Source organism: Cucumis sativus, chromosome 6, assembly GCF_000004075.3.
Source record: "Cucumis sativus cultivar 9930 chromosome 6, Cucumber_9930_V3, whole genome shotgun sequence".
Lineage (NCBI taxonomy): Eukaryota > Viridiplantae > Streptophyta > Magnoliopsida > Cucurbitales > Cucurbitaceae > Cucumis > Cucumis sativus.
In genome coordinates this window covers 7824379-7845804 of record NC_026660.2, presented here as the reverse complement: position 1 = coordinate 7845804, position 21426 = coordinate 7824379, and the positions used below count along the sequence as shown (strand labels likewise).

The following is a 21426-nucleotide window of genomic DNA, read 5'->3' as shown; positions in this document are numbered from 1 at the left end:
CAAAATTCAAGTTGAATAATGTATAGAACTTTAAGTTTTGTTGCCTATAGGTAGTAATGATGCTCATCATGTTCTTAAGATTGTTGAAGATAAAGATGTGACTTAGTTTTTTATATTAATTAAAGATCAATCTGCCCAATATCCTTTAGTTGCTCATTTTATATATATAGTTTTGGATGTTTAATTGATTCTTCAACTTCTTCTTCCATAGTTGAGACTGATTTGGCAGGTGAATTAACAATAAAAATGTTGATATTACCAATATTAAGAATGAGTTGGTTTTTAAGGAGAAGGATTTGTTTTGTACGTAGTAAAGAAATTTTATTGAAGTCATTCCGCTGTCAAGATTAATTTTGAGTTTAAGACATTGAAGAATAATTATTTGAAGAAATGATATTTGTGAAGAGAAAATAAAATAATTATATTGTGGAAACATATAATTTTTGGAAAAGATAATTATTTTGGAAAGATAAAAGTTGATTTGATGGGAGATTTAATTGAAGAAAGAGATTGTGAATTTTATTTAGTTGAAAAAATAAAGTTAATTTTATTTAGCTTGAATTGGTTTCAACCTCAATTTTGGATAAGTTCATTTGGGAGAATTTTTGGATCATAGTCAATTGTTAATTTTATTAACGAAGATAGTGAAATTTCCTTTTATAATTAAGATTGATTTAATTGGAGAATTTTAACTATTGGCTAAAGAGTATTTTGTTTGGCTAATATCTAAGGTAATAAAGAGATTCTACTACTAGACTTTCGAAAATAAAATTAAAAGTTTGCATGTATTTTTCATTATGCATTGATGTAGCTAAGATGGATAATGAGACTGATATGGAAGGCTGAGATGTTATGATTGATATGACCAATATGGCTGATATGTTATAACTGATATGACTATGTTATGATGTGTGAATTATTATAATCACATGATAAGGACGTTATAATTGATACTCATGTCAGATTTATGATGTTTATGATATCTTACATGCTATGGATAAGTGTTATGTTATATTTGTCTATTAGGGTCGTACTCATATAGGTGTCCCTCGGGATCACCACATTTTTTTATGACTGATGTGAGTTCGACGAAACCACTAGCCTCTCATGATATGTTTCTTTTTATGACTGATGTGAGTTCGACGAAACTGCTAGTCTGTCATGTCATGTTTTATGAGTGGTTTGACGGGGATACTTACACCCAATTTCTCTTAGGTATTTCATTTGGGTTTATTGAGAACTTAGATGTGTTCCTATGGGATCACTGAATAGTGTGTGTTCGGGAGCACAATAATTTTAGGGTACTCCTTATGAAACGTTAATGGAAAGTTAACTGACACCTAGTAAAACTAGTAATGGGTCCCTTACTGAGTATATGTTTATACTCATCTTTTTTTATATTTAACATTTCAGGAAAAGGTAAAAATAGAAAAAAGTTGGGAAGCCACAAGAAAGATTTGTGACATGCCATATGGAGACATAATTTTGCTTCCGCTTTTCATTGTTCATTTTCAGTGTTTTGAGCTTAAACATTTTTATCTATTTATTTTTATTATCTTTAAAATTGTAGAACTAGCCGCACAACATGTTTTCATGGTATTTTTAATCAAAATTTAGTTTTCTTCTTTTCAAGAAATTGTCAAAATTGTTATTTATCTTTAAAGTAATGACCCCCAACTTAGAATAAAGAGTTGGATCGTTACAGAACAAGATAGATTACAACATGACTATCCTCATAAACGAGTTATAGACTTTTCAGTCTTTTATGAAAAATAAGGGACGAAAAGAAGGAGAGGCAAAACGTTGCCCATTCCAGGATGTTTCAAAAGGGTTCATCCTTTGAAACTAAGTCTGCACCTTCATTTTGCGGGACTAAGAAAATCTAGAAGAAGAAATGAGGAAAAATGAGGGAAAATTAGGGAAAACGAAGGGTCCTGATGCTGCTGCTAAAGGCAAAAGGAAGGCTAAGTTAGTCGCCAAGGTGAAGTGCTTCCACTGCAATGTGGATGGACATTAGAAGAGAAATTTCCCCAAATACCTTATTGAGAAAAAGAAGAAAAAGGAAGATAAATATGATTTACTTGTTTTAGAAACTTGTTTAGTGAAAAAGGACCAAAATGCCTAGATACTTGATTTAGAAACCACTAACCATGTTTGTTCTTTTTTTATAGTAAACTAGTTTCTTTCCGCAACTCGATGAGGGTGAGATGACGCTTAAAATTGGAAAGGAAGACTGAATGGATAAAAGCCATAGATAGAAAAAGATTTTACGGAATCATTATTTAATTTGAAAGTCCCAAAATTAATAATAAGATTGAAAATTTTGAAACCTAAAAATTTTTAGTAACCTATACCTATATGGTACATAAGAGCATCCCTTCTATTGTTTTGTACCACAATTTAAGTTGGTTTTTAATTTGTTTTTCTAGACCATGTAGTTCCTCTTCACTAAAATTTTTATTAATTAGAAGATTGTATGGCCTATTGGTGTAGCATATTATGTTGCATGATTTCAAAAGGTAGAATTAATTGTTTGAAACTATGAACATATACACGTTCTTTTTATAGTCATAAGAAGTAGAAATATCACTGAACTAGCTTCTCATCTCCTCCAATTCAAATATAGCAAACAAATAAATTTAAGAAACATTTTCAAATACAGCTATTAATATTACTAATAGAGACTTGTAAAATAAAGTGGAGCACGCAACCTATCGATGATCAAATTCAATTTATGAGAATTATTGAGAAAAGAAAGGTAAGAATTAGATTACCTAAGTTGGAAAAGTTCCAAAACCTTACAACTTATTCTGCCTTTCTTTCTGACTTTTTGAGTAAAAAGCAACATTTCCTCGAAAATTAGTGTGAAAAGTCACACACCAAATATAGAAACTTGTATCTAAAATAGGAATCTTAAATCAAAATCTCCACCACATCTATTAATACTTGAGAAAAACATAAAATGAAGATGAACTCAACATCGAGTTGTGTTGATAATTGAAAACGTATCAAAATTCATGAACCCTACAAGTACAAACATTGAATCTTGTGTCATGTATAGAAAGAATAATGTAGCTAAAAGCCAAGTCCATGCTGTAGTTAATATGAAAAAACACAAATTTGAAAACAATAAATCTATTCCATAATTTTATAGGTCTGGTTGGTATCTGTAGTCAATTCCAAAATTTGATTCAAATTTAAACAATTATTCAAAGTGTGTTTCATATAATATATGCTCAATACTTCTAGTCCTAAGCTCTTATGAATGTAATAAATTAGATTATGAGGTTGGGTTACTTTCAACTCCCTAATAATTTAATCATCAAATTTTAATTCTTAAATTTTTAATTGTGTAACAATTTAGTCTCTAATGTAAAAATATTAATCAAAATTAGATGTCTATTTTATAATTTTATGATGTAGTTTTCGTAATTTAATTTATCATTAAATCTTTAACCTTAATTTCTACACAAAAGTCTCGTTACAAATTTTAAAGTACAAAAACTACATTGTTACATAGTAAAATTTAGATACTAAATTCTTACAAAATTGAAAGCAAAATGACTAAATCGTTACTAACAAAAGCTCCGAGACTAAATTGTTATCTCTATGAAAGTTTAGGTAATTTTTAACCTAATGTATATATTATAGAATTAATTAGACGTAGCTACCAACTAAATATTAGGTTAAATATAAAGTTAGAATATTTGATTTGATTACCGTTTGATTGTTAGCAATGTGTAACTGCATTTGATTACCGTTTGATTGTTATCTTGTTGTCATCTTATTACCACTAATTATCAATGATACCAACTGCTATTTGATTGTTGTCTAGTTATTATATGATTGTTATCTAATTGTTAATGATACTGATTTACCATCTCATTGTTTATATAGTTTAATATGATATCATTTACTATTTATTGAACTTTTTAAATTCTTTTTTTTTTTATAATTACTAAGTAGTTTATTGATAGCATCTCATTATCTTTCATCTTTTGTCAATTATTAAGTAGTTTCAGATTACCATCATTTTATCCTATGATTACCTTCCTTTTTTTTTTGTCAATTGCTAAGGGTTTTTTCTATTACATTATGATTCTCATTTGATTACCTTACATTTTTTGTTAATTACTATGTATCATTGCTAGTATGAAAAATGACAAATGAAAGCTTAACCATAACGTGCAGAAATGACCGTTATTATATCCCTTTTTATTAGAATAATGGAGTTAAAATGCTTAAGGAGATGCTCATAACGCATAACTTATGTTGTAAACGAATACATATTTAGAAATATGGCCTACATAAATGTCATTCTTGTTTTACGCGGTTATCATGTTTAAACGCAGAACAAGTGGGAAAAGAAGAAAGCAGCGGCTCACACATGACATCTCGCGCAAAGGCAATGCGATGTATCTTGCCTAGTGATTAACTACTTCAAGCGATGAACCTAAACATCACGCGAGGAAAGCTCACAAGAAGACAAAAATAGTAGTTAGAGTGATGTGACTTCATAGGGCCAGATGTCAGCACTGACACACTCAGATGAATAGAAGTTTCCCGATGAAAAGTAGCCTATACAAGCACTTTGTCCTCACCAAGAGATATGAGGCCTAAAAAGGCCAAAGGGGGTTAGAATAGACCGAGAAAAGTGTGTCTAGAGAGAGAGAGCTTGAGAAAGATACGTATAACCCTTTAGTTACATTCTTTGTTAAGTTTATGTAAATATAGCCATTCGATCCATTTCCTCTCATCTTCTGCAAGTCAACGTGTTATCTAGTGTTAGAGTAGATAATAGTTTATGATAAGCAGAGCCGCTTATAAATCTTAATGTGTAAATTGTGCTTTTGTGAATGCTTGGCCAACATAAATTGCTAACTACCCAAGAGGAAAAAGTAGCTAAAACTTGATTAACACGTGTGGAAATGAACTCTACCTTCCCGCAAAAGTATTTCGAACATTTGGATCCCGAAAGAAGAGCAATTGTGGACATTGGTTTCTAAGAGATAATCATCCTTAAATTCAAAATACTATAAGATGCTTATAAGTTATTTCTACTAGACCTAACTCGCATAGCCATACTTGGTCATATAGATCTCTGAAAAGCAGTCATGTGTGGTATATACGCATTCGAGAGAAGCATGCCTTAATTACAATCACAAGTGTGTCTTAGTAGGTTATGTCACGTCAAGGTTATCTCTCTACTTTCTCATAAGATATCGTGTGGTCATTTCTGCCTTTTTCTCCCTAATACAAGTTAGATACAATATTCTATCTCTCTTCATGTCGCATTACCGACTTTCGTTGTGTAATTAGATAATTCTCACATTTGCTATTCTTTAAATTTTTCCAACCTGTCTAAACGAAGAGTGAAACCTAGAACTAATATCTAAAAAAATTCTCTGTGTTTGACCGTGGATCACCATAGGTAAACCTATTGTTTCACTTGCATCTGGGCAAGCAGTAGAAAAACTTGTACTCAACAAGGACTTAAGAATCATGCGATGAAGAGGTACATTATGAGCTCCTTAATTTATGACCCATCACCCATAATGAAAGTATGTGATATAGAGAATTTCAATGAGTGTATTATGTGCAATGATCTCACTCGGTGATGTATTGCAATTGCATTCATAATAACAAAAACTCTCAAGTCCTAGCACTGAATGTAGAATAGGCCATGTTTCGTGAAAAGAGTTACTCGATGAAAGGAAGAGCACACTAAGTTACTTCATCTTGAAATAGTGATATGACCCTAATGTCAATTGGTCAGCGATTTATTAGACCTTGTCGTCCAACCATAGTTAAGGATAAGGGTTGGACAGAGACACGTGTCACTTTGAAATTGAGCCAGTCCTCACCTGGAAAAGTTAATCATTCCGTCTTAGGAAATTTCACCAAGGAAGATCTATAAATAGAAGGACTTCAGATTAGTTTGAAGTTGTTTATGTCCTAAGCTTACCTAAGAAAGGATTGAGGGAAATATGTGAAATTTTACAAACGCAGAACGAGGTTGATTCTGACAAAGAATTCAAGAGGTGCAAGGAGATTCTTGGCTAAGGAAGCTATGTGAAAGAGCAAGTGGATTGTAACTGTGAGTGATTTTCCTTATACAATGTTTCCAAAACGAAAAAGATTTCCAAAATATGTTTAAATCTTTAAATCTATTTCTATTGAGTTCATGATTCGTGGGATTTCTCTTACGCTTCCAAACCCTTAGAATGTCTATGATTTATATATATATATTGAACTTGTTATTGAAATGATGTATTTGAAAGAATCTATCAGATTTGATAAGCTCAAAACATGATGATCTTTTATACTCTATGCGATGAGAATGCTTTGTTCATGTTGTGTGATCTGGTACGGGATGCTTTATCTTTGCTGTGTGATCTGGGATAAGACATTTTATTCTTGTTGTGTGATAGGAAATAAAATGCTCTAATCGTGCTGTGTGATCTTGAATAGGATGTCTCATCATTTATGTGTGATCTACTATGAGATGCCTCATACTTGCTGTAAGGCCCTGATCGTGTACAACCAACGCGAAGAAGACTCTGCAATAAGAATAAAATGTGAAGAGACATACATGGATCAATGTAAAAGGATAAAAGTCCTATGGAAACAGAAAGTTTTACAAAACTATTACTCAATTTAATTTGAGAACCCCAAAATATCAATACATTGGTAAAAATAATTAAGAAACTAATTTTCTTATTAAGACTTAAAGATGAAGCATGTTTTCTAATTATAGATTAGAGAAAGAATAACTTACTTGTTTATGTCTTTGCATCTACAAAGTGAATCTCCAAATTGGGACATCATGTGTCAGACCTTCCTATTATCTAGGATGAGATTGATTTGTGGGAACCAATTGGGATTGGAAAAACTATATTCTTTTTGCATACAACAAAAACAAATGACTCGTGTTGGCTTATGGGGAGAACTTTCACTCTAATAAGCCTTTAAGAATAGTAAGGATACATTTATGTCATTTGTAGGTTTGAGGTTTTTTCTTTTGGCGTCGGCGGCTATGTTTTAGAAGATAGGCATAGTTTTTTTTATAATTTTTATGTAATTGTTTTGAACAATTGGTAACTGTAATTTTTGTTATACATTCTGATTTTGTATTTAGTTTTAGAAATTACAAATATTTAATTTTAATAATTTGTTATAAATTTTGTTTGTTGCCTTCCGATAAAAAATAATATCTCACTATAAAAAATAAAAATAAAAATAAATAAAAATTTATTGTAACGTATAACCTATATGATTGCATGAAAATTATTGTTATTATTTAACCATTTTTTAAAAAGAAAAACTAAGTTTGCAATAGTAAATTAAGATGGATGGAGAGTACAAAAGATTATAATTGTGTAAAAAGTATAGTGGTTTGACTCAAATTGTATAATATTACAAAATAATAGTTATATAATTAATTTGAGTGAATGACTATAACTAGTATTATAATTTATAAACATCATATCAAACCCATGCTAAACCACTTTTGAAACTATAATTCACTTTTTGATTCAACTACTAAACACATATGCATTTATAAACACATGGCATTCTTTTATTTAACTTCATGTTTTCAAATTTTCTACTCTAATCTTTTATTTAAGAAATGTTGGGCTCTTGTATTGTGGGGACGTGATATCAAATGACTCACAAGCCATGGAATTGGCCTCCCAAATATTTTATCTATTAATTGCATTTCACTCTTTTAATTATTATTTTACTTCTTGATTTTGGCTGGAAAAGCATTTTACTTGGTCATCCAAATCCAATCATCATCTCTCTTTAAAAAAAAAAGGTTAAATAATAGATTAAAATCCTATTTTAATCTCCCAACTTTGCATCATCTTCTTTTATTTTGATAAGTATATGTTTTGATCCCTATTTTTTTAAAAAAAGCACTTACATTAGTCCATGTCGTTAAAATTCCGTTAATTCTTTAATGAAATAGTTAACGAAATGATGATATAACTCTAGATTTGGATAATTAGTCTCTAAATTCATCGTATTAATTAAATTGATAAATAATCACAAAATTCAATTATTTTATTATATAAATCTTTTATTAGAAATATAATTAACAAAGTTGAATTAACTAAACCCAAATTAAAATCTAGTTTTGTTGTTTTTTTCTCCAAAATTTAAATATCCCACATCCCCCAACTCAGCATCCTTTACTTATTTATTTATTTTTCAAATTGAAATAGTGTTAAAGCAAAACATGAGATCATTTAGTAGAATAAAAAAATAATATAGAAGTGACATAGTGGTGCTTAACATCCATGACAAGGTAAAATAAAATAAGTACAACACCTTAACGAATCTGGCAATTTATAAAATCTATATGTGGATTAATTGCATCAATCATGTGAGTTGAGAAAGTGAAATATAATGACAATGAAAATGGTGATAATCGAAATCAGGAAAGACAATGATTTTTTTAGTTCTTCGATGAAACATCTATTTATCATCTAGATTTTAACTAAAAACTAAAACCCTAGATTATTATAAATGATTAATTCTTGTTTGTTCTCATATGTATATAATATGTTGATTCTAAGTTTGCGATAAGGATAGGGTCATGGGTTAAAAGAGTTGACACCTAACTAAGCGTTGCTAATTCTAAAAATAGACATCATGTAGGTACAAGTTTTCCTCTCTCTTGCCCAACTGTAAGTGAAAAGAGAGGTTTTCTAGGGAAGTCAGGGTCAAACACAAATAATTAATGCACTTGAGATTTTAATCATGAGATCTGATTTCATGCAATATCTATATAGTATTATCTAACCTACGTATACCTATACTACATGCATTGAAGAAACAAGGAGGAAATGACGGTAGTGATTTGGGAAATATGAACTCAGTGATGTTTAGGCGCAGTGGATGCAAGAATGTCTAAGTAATAAAATGCAATACATGGGTAATCGATCCATTCAGGTGTTACAAAGCATTTATTAACTTCAAATTTAAGGTGAGCAACCTCTCGACGCCTTCGCCATACTTGCTCACATTTCTGGATCTAAGTACTCGAAATTACTAGGTGGTTTATATCTAGTCCACTAGTAGAAAAGTGATCTACGACGACAGTTATTTACTGTCGTAAACGAAATTCGCGACAGTTATTTTCAGTCATAGAAGCGGGAGTCATGGAAGTCCTTCGATGACAGCTTTTAAAAACTGTCGCAATAAGTTATTTTATGACATGAAATAAATGTCGTTAATCAGAATTCAATGACGTCAAATAACTGTCATATTTTATTTTATGACAACAAATAACTATCATCATTTGTGTATTAACGGCGGTTAAATAAATGTCGCAATTTTATTTATTGTGACATTTTTTAATTGTCATGAATATGTTAATCGCGACAGTTTTTTTGTATAAAAATGTCATTGTTTTGTTATTGACGACATTTTTTTTCTGTCACATGTAGGGCAATCGTGACAATTTATTTTATTAAACAACTATCATCATTTTCGGATTGACAACAATTAATAACTGTCACAAATTCATTTATTACATCATTTATTTTCTGTTGCAAATTTCTCAATTTACTACAGTTTTTTCCTGTTCTTCTTGCCGCTCCACCATTACACGAACCATTTGAATGACAATAATGTAGCTGAGAATGACAATTTTGAATTTATAATATTGACACCCATATAGAAAAAAGTAGCCAACACTTTAATATATATACGATATAATACAATTTATAATATTCGTACATTTCCAATTAAGTGTCAACAATTTACAAGTACGGAATCCCAACCCTTAATCAAAAAATATTTTAAATAGCATTAGAATACATATAACAAGATTTTCTGCAGAAGCATAAACGACCAACCGAGAATGTTCGTCTCTGAAAATGTTCTTTGAAAGTAAACTCACGAAGTTGTCGACTCCAGTTGAACCTACAAAGACAACATGGATATAAGCATCCATCATAGGATAAGAGAGTACAACTCTTATAGAAACTTTCAACATTGAGCATTACCTATCACTACATGCGTCAATAAGAGAAACAACTACATAGCAGAGCACAAATGTAGAATAAGAGCATCACCGTAACATCCACTTGGTCTACAATATTGAAACTTTTTACAAATTACAACTCTTGTATCATTACTCTTTAGAAAATTTACCTGGATATAAATAAGTAATCTACAAGGAAATTATTGAATAAGTAATCATAAGTAATAATCGAGATGAATGAAACTTAAGAATCCATTAGTAGTTCACTATCAAAAAGGTTGGAAGAAACGTTATCCGACAAGAGCCGAAAAGTTTCCATCTTAAGGAGTCAAACACTTTCAAATCCACAAATATCATAAATAAGACAGTTTTCATGTGTAATCCACTTCAGTTAACAAAGCCAAGAAATATTAAGGTACTAGGAAAATGAAACTAGAACAACTTGTATCATTTATGGCTTAACAGAAATTAAAAGTCTCCTAGTTTCTTATCCAAAAAAAGCTCTACCAATGAGTACGACATAAAATCCATGACAATTTACACAAGTAGCAATTTAGCAATAGCAATAAGTACAGACATAACACCCATGGCAATTTACATAAGTAGCAATAGCCAACCAGTACAAGCATACTATCCATGATAAAAATAAAAAAGGTATCTATTACTCTTAATCCTATAATATGAACGACATTAACTAAGAAGGGGCCATTGACATGTACCTGATGTTCTAATTCCATGGAGATCGAAGTCCCGAATGAGCTTCCATAAGTTAACATCCTACAATACAATACATTTTAGTCAAATCATATAGCAACTCATTAAACATATAGAGAAGGACTTCCAACTGACATTTGGAAAAGAGTTGGGTTGATCAATTTTTGTGGCATGGGGAGCAATGTTATCTTGAGCAAATTGTTTAACACTTTCTTTGAACTGCAATCAATTAATCAAGAATTTTGATATATTGACATTATAAATGAAACTACATACAAATCATTGTTGTAATAAACTAATTTGAACCATTTACTATCATTTAAATAAAGCGAGAGAGAAAAGAGGAAGCCTTAAAAGCAAGATTCTTAATATATCCTCATAAAAAAAAAAAAAACTTGTTCAAGTGTCAAAGTCGACAAAAAAAAAAAAAAAAAATGCAACTGACAAAAACGAAAGAACTATGATTATTTAATGATGTTTGGTTCAATAAGTAGGAATGTAACTTGGAACCTTTTCTCATTTTCTCCAACTGCCAGAACATTCAGGACATTTTTTAAAGATTCACAACACTCTATCACTTCACATTTCATGTACTCATCTGCATAAATGTGCTTCCATAGGTCAGAATCTCTGGATCGAAATTCAACAGCCATATCCAATGCTATTGGAATCTGTAGCACTAGAAAAATTGTTAACAGTTGCTATAAGTATGTCTAAAAATTAAAAGAAAACATACAGGGGCTATATTGACCTTGCTGGCTAGTAAAAAGTGAGGCATTTGGATTATTTTTAGGCTGGGATATGAGGAATAAGGAACTAGCAAGAGATCCATCTCCCTGTTTCATTTGAAAATTCAGTTTAGTTTTAAAATTATAATTAGAAGGATGCTTGGAATGAAGAATTCTAATTTTTAGGCAAGAGTTCTAATAAACTCTATGGGTGTGTCTCCTAATCCTCTGTTTCTAACTTTATTGTCTTCCCCAAGAGATTTGACAATATACTTTTATCTGATATTGAAGAAATTTCACCAATTGGGCTGCAAATAGTTCAAACAGAACTAGTATTGGAATATATAGAATATACAAAATACCCTAGCCCATACGAAACAAAAGAACTCCAAGACATAGAAGAAGCAAAAGTCATTAAAAGAAATGGATGAAGTGCAAACATACACAAGACAACTAGCAGTAACTACCACAATGTGCTTATGAACCAACAACTGAAGTAACCTAACTAATAACAAAGTCAACCTATCACAAAAGCACAAGTTTTCATTTTTCAACCAATAGAGGCATGCTTGCAAATAACCATCATCTTTTGTAGACTTTAGAAAGATGTCTGACAAAGCAGACAATAACTTAGGAGAAGAGGACTTAAGTATAGTCCGGAAAATATGAGACTACATTTTTCTTGTAAATCAAGTAGAAATTACAACTTCGATTAACCTAGAAAAAAGAAAATTGCTTACCATGTAAATCAAGTAGAAATTACAACTTCGATCCAAAGTCTAAACATAAAGTTCTCAACTTACATCTAGATTTGATTCCCTAGAATGTTCTCCAATAATCATTCCATCATAAGTCTGGAACATAAATTATCAGAAAAACTAGGCAGAACATTTTCAAGGACCCATATATTATCTACAATGAAAAGATAGTGGATCCTCAGTCTAATGGAGACAACAAAATATACATTTAGACCAACTCATAGCATAAAAGATAATAGGTCTATGAATCAAATGATTTCAGGGTATCAAAAATAGCTCCTAAACAAACGTATATATAATTGAACATCCACGCTTCCTGCCTATGAAAACAATGAAACAATTAATTCACAAGATGGAACATTTTGAGCAACTTTTATCCAAAAGGAGAAAAGAGGGGTGGAAAGTGTACACTAAAAAACCATTATGCACCATATAGATGAATTGACATGATCACTTAGCTACAAATACTTGTGCAAACTGCAAAATGGCAGCAACTAGCACAATAAAAACAAATCAAACAATTTTCTAAATGGTGAATTGTCAATTGCCAAACTAAACTTCATTACAACAAGTCTAATATACTAAGTTAAAAATAGGCTTCAGTGTGTGTAACAATCAGATCATAGGACACACTCGCACAATGCAAAAGAAAAAGAAAAAAAAAATTAAAGCTTCAGACACATATCGTCAAACACCTTACAAGCACAAACTAATATCATATTTTCTCATAATCTCACAAAAAAAAAATCTTGTTTAAGTTTCATGTTAGAATTGATTGATGATGTTCTTTTTTAGAAGATTTCAAGAAATAAATAAGAGAATACTTCAACTTTTCTGCATGATTCCAAAATCCTATCAATCAAGAAATCTTGTTGTAATCCCAACAAGGAAAGCTTATGTTCTTCCTCCGTCCACAATACAACAAGATAAAACCTAACGAAAATCCTAAATGTATTCAGTGAAAATCCCCACAAATTATCAGTCATTTACACAACTACTCCAAATCATATCTTAAAATCACTAGGTAAGCACCAATTCAAAGAAAAATGGAGAAAATCAAACCTTGCTAGCATGTAGACGTTTTTGCTAAATATTGAATCCTGAAAAATCATTCTCAGCACACTAAGAAACATTCATAGAAACATAGGATGTGACAATCAAAACCAAGGGCAGAGTTGGAGTTCATAAAAATTTAATAGTGTTTTTTTTAGGAATTTCATCAAACACATGGTGGGTAAATTCAAAGTTGTTAAGGCCATAAGAACATCCCAATAGCAAATGCTCTTTTCCCTTTAGGGTACCATCAAAACAGAGTCCATATTGTTTTAGAAGCAAATTCAACTTACCTTCCTCCATTTTCTCATAATCCCTCTTCGTGTACTTAGGATAATGAAGCGACATTTGAACACCCACTTTCAAAATTCAAACTTCCACCATGAAAAAAAAAAAAAAACTCACCCTTCCTTCACTTGCTCCACATTCTTGATTGAGACCCATAGCTTAAGTAAATATAGAACTAAGAATACACTTTAACCCCATTTACAGAAAAAAAAAAAAAAAAAAGGAAAAAGTTGAAGAAGAGGACAAAGAGAGCTATGTAAACCATTTTTTTCTTCTTCTGACTTGGGTAAGAAGAAGAGGGGTAGTTGAAACTCATGTATAAAGACATTGGATTGTTGGAATGTTTATGAAAGGGAAATACACAATATTCACAAAGAGAAGAGACAAAGAGAGAAGGAATAGAAGCTTACCGGCAGAGGAGGTGACGACGGACACGAATGGCAGCGCCGGAGAAGACGAAAACGATGGACACATCGAAGCGAATAGATGGCCACGCCAGAGTGAACAGACGGCTAGGAGTAGGGGCGAATGGTGACGAGGCCGGAAGATGGTCGGATTGGAGATGGAAGACGATCAGATTGGAGATGGAGATTTCGCGGAAGAATTGGGGAAAATAATAAGGGTTTATGATTTGGGGAAATGTTTTCTAAATTTCTAATCTTTATTTATTATTTTTTTAATTAAAAAAATATTATTTTATGTTTTTTTCTATGACATCAAATAACTGTCGCGAAATGTATTATCCGAAAAATTCCGTCTTTTTCCACCAAAAACGCGAAATTTTACATTTTGTGACAGTTCTTTTTTCTCTCTCTCATTTTCTGATATATATAACTGTCATAGTAGACAGTTTTTCTTCTAGTGGTCCATCTGACTAAATTATACGCATTCATCCTATATTAAGGCGGGCAACCTCTCGGTACCTTATCAACACACATACTCGAATTTCTGATATGTATATTAAGGATGATTTCAGTAACAAGTATGTATTACTACATTCTTTTCGTCGCATGTTTAGTTAAATTCAGGTCATCACTCTAGCGAGTGACAACATTCATTGCTTTATTCTTTCTTTCAAATAGAATAAGGTATTAATTGCAAAACATTTAACTGAACGGACAAATAATACAGACATCCAGATTCTCTAGTACTAATTCCACCGTATGTCTTATCCTTTTTATACATATAAGCAATAGCATGAAGAGATACAGAGATATAGGAGAATGGAAATAGAAGAAAATTACATTCATAACTAAGACTTTAGGCCTTTCGACCATGAGGTTCAAATTACATATACAACATAAAAAAAATTACAATTGGAAGTAGAAGGACATGTACTGTTGAGGCTTTAAGTATAATTTCTTATACTCATTGACTCTGTTTTCTGCCTATTACACTGAGAGGAAGCGTAGATGGAGATTTCTATCAACTATGTCTCAATCTCTCATCTAAAACATAGAGGAAAAATAAAGGATAAAGTGAACTTGTTCTCCAAAATTTCGCTCACTTATTCTGAAGAGACAAACTTCTATTTTATAGGCGAGGACCGATGGAACTTAACATCGTCTGGGCTTCATTAATTCTTTGATAAAGGTACTTAGCGCCGCAAACATACGTCACTTTCATCATTTTCTAACATTTGCAACAACCATTTTGTCTTCTAGCGATGTAAATCGCCTAACTTCATTTTTCTGATTGCTTGGTGATCCTGTGTCTCCTTGCTCGATGTTCTTTGCTTGGCTGCACTTCTCTCTTTCGCCTAAAATCATTGCAGTTAAGACAAGCTATGATAAACATGCATAAAACTCTTTTGCTACTTGTAACACGTAATTTTCTTATTTCTTCCTCCTTTTTCCCGTATTGAGACTTTCATTATTCTACTTAAAACGCCATAATGACTTGTATTTCTACAAGGTATCAATTATCTGATTTGACATCCTAGTCATCTAAATATAGAAGTCACCCCACCATTCATTAGAGAGAAAGGAATCTTAACGGTAAGAAACAAAGTATGCTCTTTTTAAAATTTAGGGATAATAAACACTTTTAAAAGGTGAAATACCAAAATAGAATAAGACACAAAATTTGGAGACCAATACAAGATTTAAACCTAAAAAATAGGTAAACTAATTCCAATTATACTCCCACTTTTCAAAAACTTCATTTTAAAGTTGGACAGGTAGGGTTTAATTTGTTATAAACGAAATAGTTTGTATATGCTTAGTCACATATATATATATATATATATATATATATATGTATGCACCACAATAATGTTTTGGAAAAAGGCATGCATGGATCATGCCTATTTTTGTCTCTCCCCCTCTCAGCCCTTACGCACTCGGTTATTTAGTTTGATTATTTATGATTTCTTAACTAATCCTAACCAGATCCTTACAATTTGTGAACTAGGAGTATCATTCATTGGACCATCCATCTCTTAAAATATATAGTAAAATCAAATTATTAAAAAATTGAGAGAAGATAAGTACATGGTTAAATAATAAAATGAGATAAAGTGTGATGATGTGGATAGAATGTTATACAATAATTATATTAAACCACTTTAGTCGGTTGCATCTAAGGGCATTGCTACATGGGTGAGGATTGTGACTTTGCAGAAGCCGACAATAACATTATAGATGGTCCATTAGGAGCATATCGACCAAATATTATTAAAGATGACCCATTTTAAAGGTTTAAAATATCAAATGACCCACTTTCTCAAGAAGAAGAAAAATGCCCATCATCGTATTGTACAATAAGTTGAGATCTCTCTGTCCTCGAATACAAATAATTAGTGTTGTTGGGTCAAGTTCTTCACGTCTTTCTACAAATTTTCCTTTTTTTTATAGAAACCTACCTCTACTATAGGCTTTAACACTGAAATTTGCAATCCAAAATTGGTGTACTTATAATGAAATATAACTCATGGTTCAATAAATGTAATTAAAATTGGTTTTGATCGGGTTTACTCAAAATTATAAAATAATTATTATTATTGAGATTGTTATCTTTACTTCTACCCCTTGAAATAATGATAACAGCAAATTACATGTTAGTATTTTATAATTATCTTTACATTTTCCTCAAGGGTCAAGTGGTAATGTTAGAAGTATTATAATAATTTATCAATTAAAACGAAAACAATACTTAACAATTAGCAACAACTATGCATCACATTTAGATTGAATATTGTTAATTTGTCAATTAATTTATTTTGGTTTTGTTGATTATAAATTTGGAAGGAAAGCTATGCCCGCGTGATGAGTTAGTAGGGATTTGCACCAAACAAAATTAACAAATAACGAACGAAGACCTAATAATTGGGCTCACCTTCAATTCTATATATATATATGTATAAAACGCACTGTATAGGGCGGCTCCGAGTTCATTAACTCCCAGTCTCACAATCTTCACTCTCAGCCGCAGCACCTGTTCTTCTTCCTCTTCTCCGTCTGACGTTTTCGATTTCTCTTCTCCGTCTCCGATCCCTTCACCAGTTCTTCAGATTTTGCTCACCATCCGCCCACCTCTCTCCTCCGGTACTCTACTTCTCCCCCTTTTACTTTTAATTAGCATATGATCTTAGTTTCCATAAAAAATAATTTTAACAAAAAACAATTTCCATTTTATTGTGTAATCAAAACCTTTTATCCATTATTTTGTTAGCCCCAGCTGTGAATTTGTTCTTGTTCTTGTTTTTTTTTTTTTTTTTCAATACATAGCCAATATTTTGAGAAAATTTTGATTCTCAAAACTAAAATTTAAATCAGACTAAACAAAACCCTCTTAAATCTCAGTCAGTTAGTCATATTTACATGAATATCCACCAAAATCCATCCATCAATTTTTAAATCTGAAAGATGACACTACACTTTTATGGCAGGGGAACTATGCTTCGGTTTGCTATTTTAGTATTTTAGTACCTGTTTAGTAGTAAATCTGAAAAAATAAATTTATTTTGTGGTTTATTCAAAAGTTGGACTTAAGTGTTTTTCTTTTTTTAAAAAAATGTAACTATATATTCAAATTATAAAACTAACTTTAATCATCGAAAAACTATTAAGGAATATAATTTAAATAGTAGTTTAACATAAAAATTTATATAATTATTATTGTGTATTATTATAAAATTTATAATACATATTATATTGAAAAAATTATTATCTGAACTCTGTTTTTTAAAATTGAAGGGTTTGTTTTTTCGGAAGAAAAGTAAAAACATTCATTATTTTATAAAAAAATTATTGGGAACATACAAAATTAGTTTATCTTTCTTCTCTTTTATTTTTCTCAATTATTTTCCTTTTCATTTTTCTCCATTATTTTCATCCTTTTCCTTTTTTCAATAATTTTTATCTATTTACTTTCATTTTTTCTCAATTATTTTAATCTATTTTCTTTTATTTTTTCTCAAATATTTTTATCTATTTCTTTTCTTTTTCTCAATTATTTTCATCTATTTCCTTATTTTCATCTTCTTCCCCACATAACCACTTTCATGTGGGTTTCCTTTTTCTTCTCCTCTTATTTCCATAGTCTTTCCCAGTAATCATCTCTTCCCCTTTCTTTTATTGTCTTTGTCATCTTCCTCCTCGTCTCTCCTCATCTTCCTCTACATAACGTCTTTCTCTTCGTCGGATCTAGGTTTTCCTCTTCCTCTACCCAAAGTAAATGGTCAAATGTTTAACTAAATTAGTTGTAAATAAAATAACGTGAATAGAATAAAAAATAAATCTCAAAGAAAATAAGAAACAGTTATCAAACACATTTTCTGTTTTTTTTCAAGAAACAAGAAAACAAAATAGTTACTAAACACATTCATCTTTCTTCTTCTAAAAAAAGAAGAAACATGGAAACAAAAATGTTACCGAATAGACCCTAAATTTTGTATACAGTGAAAACATAAAAGAAAGAAATTTCAAATTTGTCCAAAATTCGAAAATAATTTTTAAATAGAATTCGAATTATCAAACAAGTTTTTGTTTCCGTTCTTTCTTCAAGAAACAGAAAACATAAATAGTTATCAAACATAATATCATTTTTTGTTCTAAAAACAAAATAAAAGAGAAGTAGGGAATAAGAAAGAGAACGTAGGATACTAGAAAATTATGAAAGAGGTACTAAACTATCTTCAAAACCTAAGCACTTAACACTTATCTTACAAATCTTCATTTAATTATTTGTTCGTGAAAAGTAGATATAAATAGGTGGTTTTTTTTTTGTTTTTGAAAAAATGTTAGAACATTTATTTTTATTGTATTTTATGAGTGAGGATACAAGTGTAATTTTACAGCCAAGTATTTTTTTTTATGCTATAATTTTATGAGTGATGACGAAATGTTATTTTCATTCTGGCACTACTAAGAGAACAATTATAAAATTTGTTGCTATAATTTGAAAAAAGAAAAAGAAAAATTAGAAATTCAAATTTAATTGTTATAGTCAAATAAAAACTCATTAATAGTCTACACATGGTAATTTTTAATTTAACCATAATCCGACTGGGTTTCTATTGAAATATCATGTCCTTTTGCACAAATGTATATTATTTATCAAAGAATGTCCTACTAGAACGGTCGCTCATTGCTTTAGGAGATTGAATTCTCTAGGCTTTCAACAAATGGCTCCCACAAAGGGAAATTGGATTAAGGTCAGTATCTTCACATTATCATAATCATCGACCTTTTCATTTCTTAATTCCATTTTTTCACAAATTTACTAAACAATTCTTTGCAGATCGATCAAAAAACCACAGGCCCAGGTGCAAGAAGCTCTCACGCTATCGCAATCGTAGACCAAAAGGCCTACTCCTTTGGTGGAGAATTCTCCCCCCGACTCCCCGTCGACAACAAACTCCACATCTTCGACCTCCATGATCACATCTGGACGGTTGGTGCCGCCTCTGGCGACATCCCTCCACCTCGCGTCGGTGTTACGATGGCCTCCGTCGGCCAAATCATTTATGTCTTCGGCGGTAGGGATACAGAGCACAAGGAACTAAACGAGCTTTACTCATTTGACACATCAATCAACAAATGGACGCTCCTCTCTGGTGGCGACTATGGACCACCGCAGAGGAGCTACCACTCCACAACGGCCGATGACCGTCGCATCTACATTTTCGGCGGGTGCGGTAACTCTGGTCGCCTCAACGACTTGTGGGCTTATGATACGATAGATGGAAAATGGATCGAGTATCCAGCAGCAGGGGAAGGGTTAAAGGGTCGAGGTGGGCCGGGCCTAGCTGTGGCCCAAGATAAAATATGGGTAGTGTATGGATTTGCGGGTATGGAAATGGACGACGTTCACTATTTTAGTCCGGAGCAAAATAAATGGACCCAAGTTGAGACTAAGGGGGAAAGGCCGACAGCTAGGAGCGTGTTTTGCACGTGCGCAATTGGGAAGTATGTGTATATCTACGGTGGGGAAGTGGACCCCAGTGACCTAGGGCACTTGGGGGCCGGAAAGTTCGTCGGAGAGGTTTATGTGTTGGACACGGAGGCGTTGGAGTGGAGTAGAGTGGAAGATGGGTTGGGCTTAGAGGATCATCCTGGGCCGAGGGGTTGGTGTGCGTTTGCTGTGGGCCGAAAGGGAGGGGAATTGGGCCTTCTAGTTTATGGGGGTAATTCGCCGAGCAATGATCGGTTGGGGGATATCCATTTTTTTGCGCCGTGTGAGTGAGAAAATGGTGGTGATTTGATGATAGGTGGTGTTTTTTTTTCTTTTTTTTGGGTGAGAGTTGTGTTTGTATTTTGGAATAAAAAGCTTAAATGGTAATTGTAGAGAGAGAATTAAGTAACAATGTTGGTAAATTTAAAATGGAGTGAAGTGATTATTATGTATTTTTCATCGTTATATATCGAAGTGAGTGGGTGGTAATTTTCATTTTAAATCTAACTTCTTAATGTGATTGGTTCAACTTTATATAATAGTTGTCTTTAAAAGTTGTTAACCCTGTTTCTCATGTTTTAAAATAAAAGACTTTTAGTTCTCAAAAGTTTGAAAATATGTTTAAAATGGTTTTAGAACATATGAATGAACATTATTATTCTTTAATAATAAAAGTAAGATTTTTTAGATAATAAAATTTTACAAAAGAAAAGAACTAAATAAAATAATGTTAAGGAATTTGTTTTTTTGAAATTTCATTTCCATGTGGATATAAAGTGTTTTTTTTTCAAAATAAAAAATTATTTAGTTGGTAGAGATTTTTTTTCAAATCTATATTTAACGTGAAAGTCAAAAATATATAATCAACTATTTTTTAAACTTGAATATATAGTTTACTAATAAAATTATTTAATGATTTATATGTAAGATTATAACATACATCTCATCGCAAAATATTAAAAAAAAAAACAAAAGGAAAAACTGAGGTCCGTTGGGTAACGTTTCTGTTTTCTGTTTTCTGTTTCTTATTCCATGTTTTCTATTTTCTATTTCTTTTGTTTTTACAACAAGAAAAATGAATGTGTTTGATAACTGTTTCTTGTTTCCTTATTTTATTCGAGATTTATTTTTTATTTTATTCATGTTATTTTTATTCACATTTAATTGAATTAAACATTACACCACTCACTTTATAAATCTAGACATGAAGTCCTTCTAGTAATCTTATGGAGATCAAGATGAAGATTGAGATCTGAAAGATAGAGCTAGCGAGGAGGAAGACAAAAATTCACGATGAAGAGGAGGACTAAAATCCAAGGGGAAGAGGAAGACAAAGACCTGTGAGGAAACACAAATTCGGCGCAAACCCATAGCGAAAACCCAGATCTGACAAAGAGAAAGACATCGTATACAGGAAGACGATGAGAGGCGAGGAAGAAGACGATAAATACAATGAGAGGAAGAGGAAGACAATGGTTATTTGGGGAAGACGGTG

General features: G+C 31.5%; 2 protein-coding genes across 15 annotated transcripts; one reads left to right on the top strand and one right to left on the bottom strand.

Annotated features, from left to right (window-relative positions):
• Positions 1-9776: 9776 nt before the first annotated feature.
• Positions 9777-14182, bottom strand: LOC116404686 (callose synthase 5-like). 11 transcript variants are annotated; one of them, XR_004217689.1, is made up of 8 exons: positions 13946-14182; positions 13257-13294; positions 11460-11544; positions 11219-11379; positions 10844-10927; positions 10714-10771; positions 10017-10102; positions 9777-9933 (listed from the first exon to the last, which is right to left on the bottom strand). XR_004217689.1 is itself a non-coding variant. In XM_031887964.1 (7 exons), the coding sequence occupies exons 2-7, from the start codon at positions 13265-13267 to the stop codon at positions 9907-9909; spliced, it is 426 nt and encodes a 141-aa protein (XP_031743824.1). In that variant the 5' UTR covers positions 13268-13294; positions 13946-14181; the 3' UTR covers positions 9777-9906. The 11 variants fall into 11 exon arrangements, 5 of the variants coding, with proteins under 5 accessions (XP_031743824.1, XP_031743828.1, XP_031743825.1 ...); XR_004217691.1 differs by lacking the exon at positions 10844-10927 and having other exon boundaries at positions 13946-14181; XM_031887964.1 differs by lacking the exon at positions 10017-10102 and having other exon boundaries at positions 13946-14181.
• A 2618-nt stretch (positions 14183-16800) lies between these two features.
• LOC101218537 (nitrile-specifier protein 5) lies at positions 16801-20433 on the top strand. 4 transcript variants are annotated; one of them, XM_004139950.3, is made up of 3 exons: positions 16801-17080; positions 19151-19191; positions 19278-20433. In XM_004139950.3, exons 2-3 carry the CDS (start codon positions 19162-19164, stop codon positions 20220-20222), a joined length of 975 nt encoding a protein of 324 aa, XP_004139998.1. In that variant the 5' UTR covers positions 16801-17080; positions 19151-19161; the 3' UTR covers positions 20223-20433. The 4 variants fall into 4 exon arrangements, with proteins under 4 accessions (XP_004139998.1, XP_004139997.1, XP_011656888.1 ...); XM_004139949.3 differs by having other exon boundaries at positions 16851-17080; positions 19134-19191; XM_011658586.2 differs by having other exon boundaries at positions 16851-17080; positions 19113-19191.
• The last annotated feature ends 993 nt before the right edge of the window (positions 20434-21426 follow it).